Source organism: Salminus brasiliensis, chromosome 12 (genome assembly GCF_030463535.1).
Source record: "Salminus brasiliensis chromosome 12, fSalBra1.hap2, whole genome shotgun sequence".
Lineage (NCBI taxonomy): Eukaryota > Metazoa > Chordata > Actinopteri > Characiformes > Bryconidae > Salminus > Salminus brasiliensis.
In genome coordinates, this window is record NC_132889.1 from 13,117,894 (window position 1) to 13,129,790 (window position 11,897).

General features: G+C 40.0%; 1 protein-coding gene across 2 annotated transcripts; it reads left to right on the top strand.

Moving 5' to 3' along the window:
• Positions 1–470: 470 nt before the first annotated feature.
• LOC140574301 (phosphoribosyl pyrophosphate synthase-associated protein 1) lies at positions 471–11,050 on the top strand. 2 transcript variants are annotated; one of them, XM_072694087.1, is made up of 11 exons: positions 471–815; positions 1,826–1,878; positions 2,037–2,103; positions 2,205–2,377; positions 2,601–2,716; positions 2,798–2,853; positions 3,974–4,119; positions 5,072–5,110; positions 6,853–6,923; positions 7,997–8,143; positions 8,545–11,050. In XM_072694087.1, exons 1-11 carry the CDS (start codon positions 733–735, stop codon positions 8,701–8,703), a joined length of 1,110 nt encoding a protein of 369 aa, XP_072550188.1. In that variant the 5' UTR covers positions 471–732; the 3' UTR covers positions 8,704–11,050. The 2 variants fall into 2 exon arrangements, with proteins under 2 accessions (XP_072550188.1, XP_072550189.1); XM_072694088.1 differs by lacking the exon at positions 5,072–5,110.
• The last annotated feature ends 847 nt before the right edge of the window (positions 11,051–11,897 follow it).

Below are 11,897 nucleotides of genomic sequence, written 5' to 3' on the forward strand. Positions count from 1 at the left end.
GGGACCTGGGTGACTCGCATTGTAAAAAAACAACAAAACTTGCATTGTATTATATATATTTATATATTTATATATATTTATATATTTATATATATATATATATATATATATATATATTTTTATATATTTATATATATATATAATTTATTTATTTAATCTTAAGAAAGGGATCTCAAGTAAGGAGACAGTGGTTCAAAATGATAACAGTGTAAGACAAAATAATGCCAACTGAAATGACAAAAAAATAGATACAGTATATTTTAGCACTATGTCCAGAAGGCTTTGTAATTATTTTAGGATAATACGGTAACATTTCGGAAATAGAAGTTACCTGAAGACATAAAGTCAACGATCGGACTCATTTCACAGCGCTGTCAGGCAGAGAGGCGGAGCAGCGCAGGCACATCTCCAGACCAGCTGGTCGCGCTACAGGAGCACGCGGAGCGCATCGGCTCGAGGGCGGGGAGTAACGGAGCGGTTGTTTGGCAACAGCCTGCTCGGCGTCCAGTCTTCATCTCTCTGGGGCTGTGTTAGTTAGCTAGCCTAGCCCTCTCGCTTTTACTGTAGCTAACATTAGCTAGCCAACGTTTTAATGATCGACTTCGCGAGGAAAATAGCTAGATAGCTACAAAAAGCGCACCTGAACTGAGCCAGACTCGCGTTTTCTCAGCCTGTCAGAGCTACAGCTGTTGTTAGCTCCCGCTAGGCTAGCGGACCGTCCAAACTTGAAGAATGAACGTCCCGAAAAGCGGTTATCGCGTCTTCTCCGCCAACTCCACCGCTGCCTGCACTGAGCTCGCCAAGAAGATCACTGAGTATGTAGCTATAGATATCTAGCACACAGCTATCTAAATACACTTAGCTAATTGTGCTGATATCAGACTATTTTAATGTCTCAAGAGATTTGAAGCGAGCAGATACAGAGACACGGTGCTATTAGCTAGATAAATTCGCCACGACGAGTTTCTAGCTCCAGGTCAAAGACACAGTGTTGTATCTGATGTTTTTATTTTTTTAATTATTATTATATTATTTTTTTCTCAGTATTAGAACAATAATAACAAGGTATCTAATAGTTAGCTAGCTAGCTAGCTGGTGCTGATGAGTATTTTAGCTAGATAGCCTGTGTGCTAGTGCTGGTTGGTTAGGCTAAACTGATGTAGCTAGCTAGATAGCCAGCCAGAAAAAGTTGGAGCTAGCTAACCTCTGTCTGAATGAGCAGAGCAAACAAACCCAGCTCCTTCATCCATAGCCAGGCTAGCTAGTTTTGCTTTAACAAAATGGTCAATGAATCAGTTTACTGTATTAGTTATAGCTAAATAGCTACACAAGGTTTTGAAATATAGATAGCTAGCTGGTACTATCCTCCGCCCGTCACTTTAAGCTAGCTCTAGGTTTCCGACTGATGTGTCTGGGTTCACTGGACTGAACTCACAGCTAGCAAGCCATCATTTATAACGTGCCTAGAAAGAGCATAGCTACGTGTTTAGCGGAGTGGAGGACTTTGCCCTGTTCTGGCCCAGTCGCATGGTTTTTTATGGGAGACTTCGGGTACGATGTGTATGAACGGCAGATGAAAACGCACACTTGTCTGATTTGCACACAGCCTTCCTCTAAACCTGGCTCAGCTTGCTGGACGTGAGAATGGGAGTAAAGCCTGAAGCTACAGTGATTGGTGCGCTCTTATCGATTTGACTGTGGGTTTGACCTGACTTTGGGAAGGCCGCAGAATGATCGCCTTGCTGAGTCATGGTTTAAGACACAAGATTGAGCCTCTATTCTCACTGTGATTCACATTCAAGCTTTCTTTCTCATTCCTCTTTAGGCGCCTTGGAGTGGAGTTGGGGAAATCTGTGGTCTACCAGGAGGCCAACACAGGTGATGTCACGGCCACTGAGTTGAGGATTAATGTGTAGCTATTTCACGTTGATTGTGTGCAAACTAGGCTTTGTTTTTTGCGATTCTTAAACATTGTGCATAGGTCTGTGCTTATGTGCTTCAATTTGACTTAAGTTCATTCAATTCTAATGTCCTAGAGACCAGAGTGGATGTCAAAGAGTCCGTTAGAGGCCAAACGATCTTCATCATCCAAACAATTCCCAGGTAAAGTGATGGTTTCACTTTTTTTTTTTTCTCCAACAGCAGTCTGGGTGAAAGGGCCTAGTTTTACTTTTAAGCTGCTTGTCTGTTTGTGCAATTATCAGAGATGTGAACACAGCTATCATGGAGCTGCTGGTCATGGCCTATGCGCTCAAGACCTCCTGTGCCAAAAACATCATTGGAGTCATCCCGTACTTCCCCTACAGTAAGCAGTGCAAGATGAGGAAGAGGGGATCCATAGTGTGTAAACTGTTGGCATCCATGCTGGCCAAAGCAGGTATATCTGTTTTTATTGTTAAACAGTGATCATATTTTAATAACTGGTCCAACTCTGGACCAAGACTCTTAATATGTAGAAAGCACATTTGCATTTCAAGTTAATGAAATCTGTTGTTGTGCATGTGTATGAACTAAGTGGTAATTCTGATAGCTTTTTTTCCCCCTTTGTGTATTTGTTGCATGTCACTGATAGAGTTCATGAGTTTGCTGTTATGAATCAGGTTTGTCCCACATCATCACCATGGACCTCCATCAGAAAGAGATCCAGGGTTTCTTTAGCTTCCCTGTGGACAATCTACGTGCCTCCCCTTTCCTTCTACAGTACATTCAAGAAGAGGCAAGTAACTGGTTGGAATTGTCCTTTGATCACCTTTGAGGGTTCGAATATTGTCATTCTATATATTGTGTCCTCCTACAGGTTCCAGATTACAGAAATGCCATTATTGTTGCAAAGTCCCCTTCCGCTGCTAAAAGGTAGGTTTGTACATCTACAACTTTTTTTTGTAACCACTTGTGCTGTCTAAGGCTGTTTGCTGCTTTCCATATAGACATATCAGGTATATCTTCCATGTTTCTGACGATATTATCACTCAACCAGATTTCTGACTCCTGTTTTAACTAACCAAAATATTCAAATTGTATTTTAATTAATATGTCACCTCATGTAATGTAATATAATGTAATTCTAGATAACACCACTGTAATTCTGACCAGTAAAAGCTCCAGGTTCACAACTAATGGAAATACTAATTCACTCCAACGCTAATTTCTCAGATACTAATATCTCTAATGTAGTTGTGACTAGTTGTAATGTGCATTTATATGGCAGTCTGTTTAAGCCTAAAATCACAGCAGCAATACAAGCAATACCTAACTTTTTGTTTGCTAGTGAAAACTCAAATTCTGAATCTCTGTAATGCAGTGTTTACTGTGAGAAACGTATTTCAGGTATCTGCTGGGAAATGTTTACTAGTGCTAATACCAGATAAACAGATTAACAAAGCCAATAATTTTTTTAGGATTAAAAACTCAAGTTAAGGATATCTACAATTACATTTTTCTAGTATAAACCGCAGTTTCAGATATCTTCGGTGATTTTACATTTTAGGCTAAAGCGGCTTGCCATACATTTCAGAGATGTGCAGTTTTAGATCTCTAAAATATAATTTTGTAATATCTACAATTGGGTTTACTAATGTTAATGTCATTGATACCTAGAACTGTAGTTTGTACTAGTCAGAATTACAGTGTAGATTTCTAGAACCACAATTTCTGTTACTAAAACATAGCTGTACATCTCAGAAACTGGAGTTTTTACTAGTAAAAATGCATGTATACATAAGGGAGTCACTGAATTTTTATAATTACATTAGATATGTTGCCCTATGACTAATTAGAATGGCTTTATAGATTTGTAGATCTGACATTACTCTTATTAAACATTTAATAGTTAATATCTAAAAATGTAACCGCTTGTATTGCTGGTGTCAATGTAGGCTTAAGACCCCTTGCATGGTCTTTTTTTGGGGCATTAAATCAGTGAAATAATTTGATGATAAACAATAACCCCTCTTTCTCTGTGTGCTAACCGCAGGGCTCAGTCTTATGCAGAACGACTGCGTTTGGGCTTAGCTGTCATTCATGGAGAAGCACAGTGCTCTGAATCAGACATGGCCGACGGGCGACACTCTCCTCCCTGTGTACGCAACACCTCTGGCCACCCTGGCCTGGAGCTGCCATGTAAGTACCTACTGCTTCTTCTGGCTGTAGATAGGCTCAAAGATGATGTTCTCAGTAAGGCCTTAGCTTGGATAATTTGCCAAAATAGGACCTTTATTTCAGCCAGTGGTTGTCATATGAAATTTAGAATAAATGTTATTAGTTAGTAACTGTACTCAATTGAGCTTGTATATAGCGTGATTGGGGGTGAGGACAAAATCAAGCTAGAAATTGCAGTTGAATACTAACAGCCTACCTGAAGCGCTCTCTGCAAAACACATTTTTTCTTCTCACTGCTTTGCCTTGCATGTGTTAAATGATTGGGTGCCTACACTAATTTTCTTACCTGCACTGCTTTGACATGAAAAAAAAATCTAAGTCACGAACAAAGTCACGAGCAGGTATTTTGGGCTACCTACTATATTGCTTTGGTGTAATTAATATTACTTGACAGATATTTACCCCAGTGTTTTCATTTGTGTTTTTTGTAAATCTCATGGACTTTGACAATCCTCAGTAATTATTAGTATTTGCAATGCAGTAGTCTGGTGAGGTTAAGCAGTGCAGATTTGAATGTAATTGAGACATTTTTAATTTCCTCTTTACATGAACGTTGTAAACATGCTGTTTATCAAGAATCATTGTAAAATGTACAATGTTTCCATATCCTACATATTAACATTAACCATTAGCATTTTCCTCAAAGTAAGTTCAGCTGTCCAATGACTCATGACGCAGTTCTCATGACGCAGATGGATCTCCTGCTAGCCTTGACCTTCCCAGCACTTGTAGAAATCTAGCGTAGGAACAGGCAATGACTAAATCTGGAGAAAACTGGGAAACCCCCACTGAAAAATAACCTGAGCGAATGTTGAGGATTGTTAAAGTCCTGCTGTCATCTGTGGGTTTTTATTTTGTTTGAGCTGTATGTATGTGGACGTTATTTAACGTGATGTTTATTTGTTGGTAATAGGCAAGCAACAAGCTCCGTTCCCAGGCATAGAGCTCCCAAGTACGATGGTTAACTCTCTTTGCTTCCGATCACAGCAGTGACCGCACTGAAATGGTTCCTCTATGCGTGCATGCAGTGATCGAGGCTTCTCAATACCTGCAGCCAAAAGCATTCTGAGGGCTTTAGACGCAAGGCTGCTGCGCTAAACCGATTTGTCCATCATTTGAAGGCTGTCTAATCTCAATAGATCACTTGATGCTGAAACCTGCATCACGTATCACATGCTGTTCGGTGGTTCTCAGTGCCTGGTCATCTGTGGCCACTTACTGTTCTCTGAAAGTAACTATATTTCACAGAGCTGAATCCTGGAATCATGCAGGCCGGTGGGCTTCAGAGTGCTTTCAGTCAGGATTGGGAAACCTCAAATGAAGTGTTTCTATTCTGAATATTCCGTAACCACCATCCTTCCTAACAAACCAATGGAACCATTGAATATCTGTCCAGGATATGTTCATGCAATCGGTTTCGATCAGGGCCCATCTTGCCAATCAACACATCCATGCCTGCTTGTGGAGAACTATGTAGACTAGACCTTTTAGAGCAGTGGTCTTGTAGCTGCTTATGGGCCAAGGCTATTGAAAGGCCTTGGAAACACATGACCTTGAGAAAAAAACACCTACCATTGGACTGTAAAAATGGGTAAAGGGTTGAAATTGAACGTCATTTGAGAGGTGGGAGGGGAGGGGGGGGGTTTCCATTTCATGTTGGTCATCATGTACATTTTGCATGCATTCTCTCCTCTGGACAACAGGGTAGGGAGCATTGCTATCTAATGGTTTGCTCAAGATTTGCTTCACACATTTTAACAAACTTAAATAATAATGATCCTTTGCCAGTCTCTTGTCTTGATTAAAATAAAGGCTGTTTAACAAAATGGCCTATAGAAGGCCACTGGCTTTCTTGAAGCTATTTAAAGTCTGATTGAAGACTGGCAATGTATCATAAGAGTTGTTTGATTGAGTGCAGCTCAGAGTGAAGCATTATAACCCATTATGGCTTCCAATAAAGTCGCTGTAGTATATTTTGCTCTCTAGATAAAAGGCATGTGTTGAAGGCATGTTTAACTCGTTTAACCCTTCAGAACCTGCAATCTGCTCCCTGTGTTAAGCCATATGCAGATGTGTGTGTGAGGGAGCGTGTGTGTGCGCAAGTGTGTTTGCTCTCTGTGTGCTCCTGTGCCTCTCCTCTGACCGAAGACTTTGATGTTGAATGAGAATGGCCCTGCAATCTTGACCACCCCCCATGAATTTGAGTTCTGGCCTAGCTAAAGCCAGGCTTGTTGGCTTTCAAGGACAAGATTGGTTTATGTGTATTCGGTGTAGTTTGTTGTCACAGGCTCTTGTGCAGAAGCCTCCTAGAAATTCTCCTCTGTGATTGGGTATGTTGGGTGAAAAGAGATGTTTTGAGTTCTGCATGGCATGCGCTGCTAACAAGTCTGCCATTCCAGATTGAAGCTGGATTGTAGGTGGGGTAAAATGGGAAGCATGAAACCTTTATCAAACGAATGAGAGACTCAAAAATGAAAGACTAAAGCACACCGACTATAGTTTGTGCAGCTCTTCAGATGCAGCTTTTTATTTACAATTTATTTGAGGTTTTGGGCTGGTTTAGTGTTAGAATAGGTCAAGTAATTTTTTTATGCACTCTAACCCATCTTACCCAATCTACACTGACAATGGTGTCCCTCTTCAGAAGCTTCTGTGGTGATTCTGTCACTGACTTGCTGTTCTTTCTCTTTGTAGTAATGATGGCCAAGGAGAAACCACCCATCACAGTGGTGGGAGATGTTGGAGGACGCATTGCCATCATTATTGTAAGTAGAGCTGCATGTGTGTATTATTACTATTAGTCTTGTACTAAAATTGCGCCTAATAATAGCTAGCTTCCACCAAAGTACGATATAATTTACAAGCAAAAAAATTAAAATGCACAAAAAAGCTTGCTGCTGTTGTCTTTTTGCGGTGAAAAAACTATCATTTACACAGTGCCAATATTTGTTTTTTAAAAGCACATTCTTTCATAAGTTCTAGTATATTCATAGAAAAGGTTGTTTAATGTTTTCTGCATTCCAAAAACATACAACACTAAAAATTGCACTGTTACAGGTGAAGCGCTTTGTGTTCCGGTTCTGTTTGGGGCTTTTGGGTGTTACCAATTAATCAGTGATCTGTCTTTGCCGTTTTGGGTTAAAGTGAAAAAAGTTTGAGATACTGGTATGGTTGTTTATTTAATGGTACATTTATGGCATTTGTCCAGAGCAAGTTACAACTGAATCATGTTACAGAGGAAGATGAATATAAATTTAAGAGTCCTGCCCAAGATGCTGGTATAGCATAGGGGTGTCTAGCCTCAGTCTTGGCTGCGAAGGGCCAGAGTAGCTACAGGGTTTCATTTCCTTGCTGGAGCTCCCCTGATTCTACTGGTGTAATCAGTTGATTTCAGATCATGGGAGATTCTGGTTAGTTGCAATGCAGATCTGCAGTCACACCAGCCTTTTCTGTCTGACCTCGCATACCCCAGCTATAGCTAACCATATCCTCACAGTCGTGCAAAAACCTTTTTTCTCCAAATATGGAAGCTTCACAGGAGAAAAAAGAAACTTCTCAACTTTCAAGGAAAGTCATTATAAAAGGACTTTATTCCAAGTCATTTTGGTGCATGCCTAGTTAAAAGTGAAGAGCTAAAAGCCACAGTAACCTCAATTATCTATGTTAACTGAAATGAAACTGAAAAGCCTCATTTATATATAAAAGATTATATATATATATATATATATATATATATATATATATATATATATATATATATATATATATATACAGAAATGTGCCATGCATGTGTCTACAGCTCTTCTGAGCTATAGCAATATTGTTTACCTGCTCTTAGGATGACATCATAGATGACGTTGAAGATTTTGTGGCAGCAGCAGAGATACTGAAGGAGAGAGGCGCCTATAAAATCTATATCATGGCGACTCATGGCCTGCTGTCTGCTGACGCCCCACGTCTCATCGAGGAGTCTGCCATAGACGAAGTGAGTCACTTGGGTCTTTCTGAGTCACACCCAGTCCATGTCCTTATCCTGACCATCTCTGCGTAGAGTGGCACATAACTCATCATACTTCTGTTTAGTCTGATGAACATGTTTTGCAAGGTTTTCCTTTAGGGTCAGTGACTTTGGCTTTTGTCATTCTCTGGTAGTGGTCTAAGCAGTGCTCAGGCCAACTTATTAACCGTGCCCCACACTACTATGTTGGTGTGACTCCTGTACTGACCGTGTAGTTCCTGCTTCATTTCAGTTCAGTTACTTCTTGAAAAAGAAATAAATGAATGAATAAATGAAGCAAAATGACCTGCCCGCAAAAGCATTTCACATGATTTGCTTATGTAAAATGTGTAATTTAATCATGAAATGAAATGAATGTTCTCCTGCAGGTGGTAGTGACCAACACCGTCCCCCACGAGGTACAGAAGCTGCAGTGCCCGAAGATCAAGACCGTAGACGTCAGCATGATCCTGGCTGAGGCCATCCGCCGCATCCACAATGGCGAATCCATGGCTTACCTGTTCCGTAACATCACTGTAGACGATTAGAGGGCAGCTTTGGAGGTGAGGTCTGTCCAAAGAGTTGAGGAGGCGCTCCCTCCCCTGGTGAACATGCTAGGAGTGCCAAGTGTTCTAAAACACAACTACTTAAAACAATAAAACAAATAAACATAAGTGCTTCATGGGGGGGAAGAAGATAAAAAAAAAAAAAGCTAGATTTTAGGAGCCGACTTTACCATTGTGTCAGTAAGCAACTGTCCCACTTTACTCTTCTGCAGTCGTCAGTTAATCTGTGCAGCTCTTCATGGCTGCAGCAGTACCTCTTATATGCAAACGTGTTGAATGTTACTCTATTAATTTGCACTCATTCACTGGTATTCATTTCATTAATTGTATGCTGTATGGTCTCATATTTTTGCTTGCTTGAATAGTAATGAAAGCATTTGGTCAGAGTTGATACCCATGTGATGCACATGAAGGAGCCTAAATGTGTTTTGTGTGTGTGTGTAAGAGTAGCTTTTTGCTTGCTGGTTATTCCACACAGCTTTCTTAGTATTGTATTAATGTATCCTGAAGTGAAGCGAACCAAACCTTTTGTGCAAGATATGTTGTGTCTGTCCTGTCCTGGCAGTCGTACTCCGTTCTTCTTTTCTGTGTAGCGTACCTGGCTTTCAGGTTCGAGTTTGAAAGGGATACCTAAAAATGTCATGCCTGTAGTAGAGGCGGGCAATATGACATGAATATATCATGATACTTTGATGTGTCCACAAAAATCTCATAGTGTTATTGGGGAATAGAAAAAAAATACTTAAAAATACTGGAAGTCTGTGTAAAAAATATTTTATTACAAGACATCTTTGAGCATTTCTGTTGGTCCATCATGAAATTGACATCATAATAAGGGACACAATGATTCACATTATGTAAAAAATTGGGCAAACTGCTCAGCAAGTCTAATGCACAACTGCTGTGACTCAGGGGGTCGCGAGTTCGAATCCTGAATCAGAGTCAGAGAGAGCACAGTTGGCAGTGCTCTCTCCGGGTGGGTAGATGGCGCTCTCTGTCCTTATCACTCTTAAGCAGTGTTTGCTGGCACAGGCATCTGTTAGCTGATGTGGTAAAGTTGGGGACCGGGTTCTTTCCTCCGAGCGTGTCAGTCGGACTGATGGCAGTTTGAAAAGTCGTGTGTTGGGGGTGTTTTGTTAGTGCTGGGGGATTTACAAACGGGTGAGTCAATTAGCAGTACCAAATTGGGAGAAAAAGGGGGAAAAAAAACTGCAAAAATGGCGATAAAGGGTTTTTTTGTTTGTGTGTCAGAGGTGAAATGTCACAGAAAATCACACTGCACTAGTACTGCGAGAATTATAACTAATTTGAACTTAAGCTTTAGTGCAATGATTTTATTTAAAAACATGCTGTAGTTCTTAAAACAGGGCTTAGTATGTGCCTCGCCATGAACCATGCAGTTGAGAAGTTCTGGCGAATGTTCTCTGATATGCGCATTGTTCATAGTGCTAACAAATTTTACTACGATAACAATTAAATATTGTCATATTGCCCACCTCAAGCTTGTAGCATGTGAAGGGAACAGACCTAGGCACTAGTTAATGCTTTCGTTTGCCTTTACATTGAGATGCGGTGTTCTCACAGCTCAGCTTGTTTCTTTATTAACCCTAAAGCAGAGTGACACAAGACGTGTGAATTAACATAAGACCTCACACAGCTAGCCTTTGTGTTCTATACCTGGCAGCTGATCTACAACAGTAATTTCTGCTCCACTGTGGAGATGCTACCACACCTATTCACAGTTAAAAAAAGAAAAGAAAAGGGAAAGCCATTAAGAAAAAAATTGAAGTTTTCTTTGGATACTCACAAGGTAGCTTTATTTAATTGGCAGTACCATTTACTTAATAGTCATCCAAGACCAAATCTGCATCACCGCAGTGTTCTCACATCCTGGTGCTGGATACTCTTGTCGTTCTGCCATTGTGCTGTTCCATGTACTACTCTTTCTGTGAACAGGTGCTTCCCGCACTGTTACTCCCAACGTCCTCTCTGTAACATACATTTCCAGTTTTGAACTCAGTCATTTCTGATGGTGGACAACGTTCTGTCAGACACTTGCGTGCCTGGCACGTGAGTTGCTTGAGTGTCTCTATGAGAGCGATAATGGTTGCTGTGGCAACCGTACTCAAAGCTGTATTTGTTGCTATTATAATATTATTATTATTATTATTATTATTATTTTACACAGCAGTGCAGATATGCCCTGCGTTCCAACATCTTAGAAAGCAGAGGTTTTGTTTTGTTTTGTTTTTTTTTGGCTTGTGATGTTACTTATGTCACTACTGTTGTTTTGCACCCATATTTTTGTAAATAAAGAAAACTGTTTAAAGCTGTGTTTAATGTCTTATTAAACTAAAAAAAACAACAACAAAAAAACCCGCTAAATTACCTTTACTTTAGCTTGAGACCCTTGCTAGCATCTGGAAAAAGATGGCAGAATAAAATACACCCTTGAACCTCATAAAGAAATTCTTTCGGCTGTTCACTACTTGGATCCCGCTATTTGGTTTGGTCACAGACCCTTTACTTGCTCAGAACTCCTCAGGATAACTCTGAGGACACTGAGGAGCTTAGACCAAGTCCAGGGGCAGAGACAGCGTTTCCTAGTCCATTACTCTCATTACATGCATTCTAAAACCATGGCTTCAAGTTCTGCTCTTAGAAGTCTCACTTCACTTTAATTTTCTTTGTTTCTCACATGCTTAAAAGTAAAGATGTTATTTTGATCAATGTTCTAGAATAACCACTTTTGATTCCCTTGAATGAAGGCCTTTTAGTGGATGGTCATTTAAAGTAACACTACCTTTTTCAGCTATGTTGTAAGTGTGTTTTTTGATTCCGCAGGTTTTTCTGATCTCGGCCCATGACCATTTAATCATCAGCATAACTTTTAATTAGCTAAATATCCAAAGTTGAAGTATGTATGAATGTATAATGTAGAGTTTGAAAATTTCAGAACATACCTGTGATCCTCCACTATAGGATACAGCAGCCCATACTGCAGTAGTACATTGAGTTAGAACAGCCCTACCAGTTTTCCGCCATACATGTTTTCACAACTGGCATATCCTTCTAAACATAGGATTTCAAGCATGTTCTAATAACTGAATTGAACTTTATTGAAAATATTATCAGCGCTTTACCAGATATTGTTACTTTTTTGAACAGAAAACGAC

Coding starts and splice junctions, on each gene's coding strand:
- LOC140574301 (XM_072694087.1), top strand. CDS start 733: ATGAACGTCCCGAAAAGCGGTTATCGCGTCTTCTCCGCCAACTCCACC. Junction 1,879..2,036: donor CTACCAGGAGGCCAACACAG/GTGATGTCACGG, acceptor CTAATGTCCTAG/AGACCAGAGTGGATGTCAAA. Junction 4,120..5,071: donor CCCTGGCCTGGAGCTGCCAT/GTAAGTACCTAC, acceptor TGTTGGTAATAG/GCAAGCAACAAGCTCCGTTC.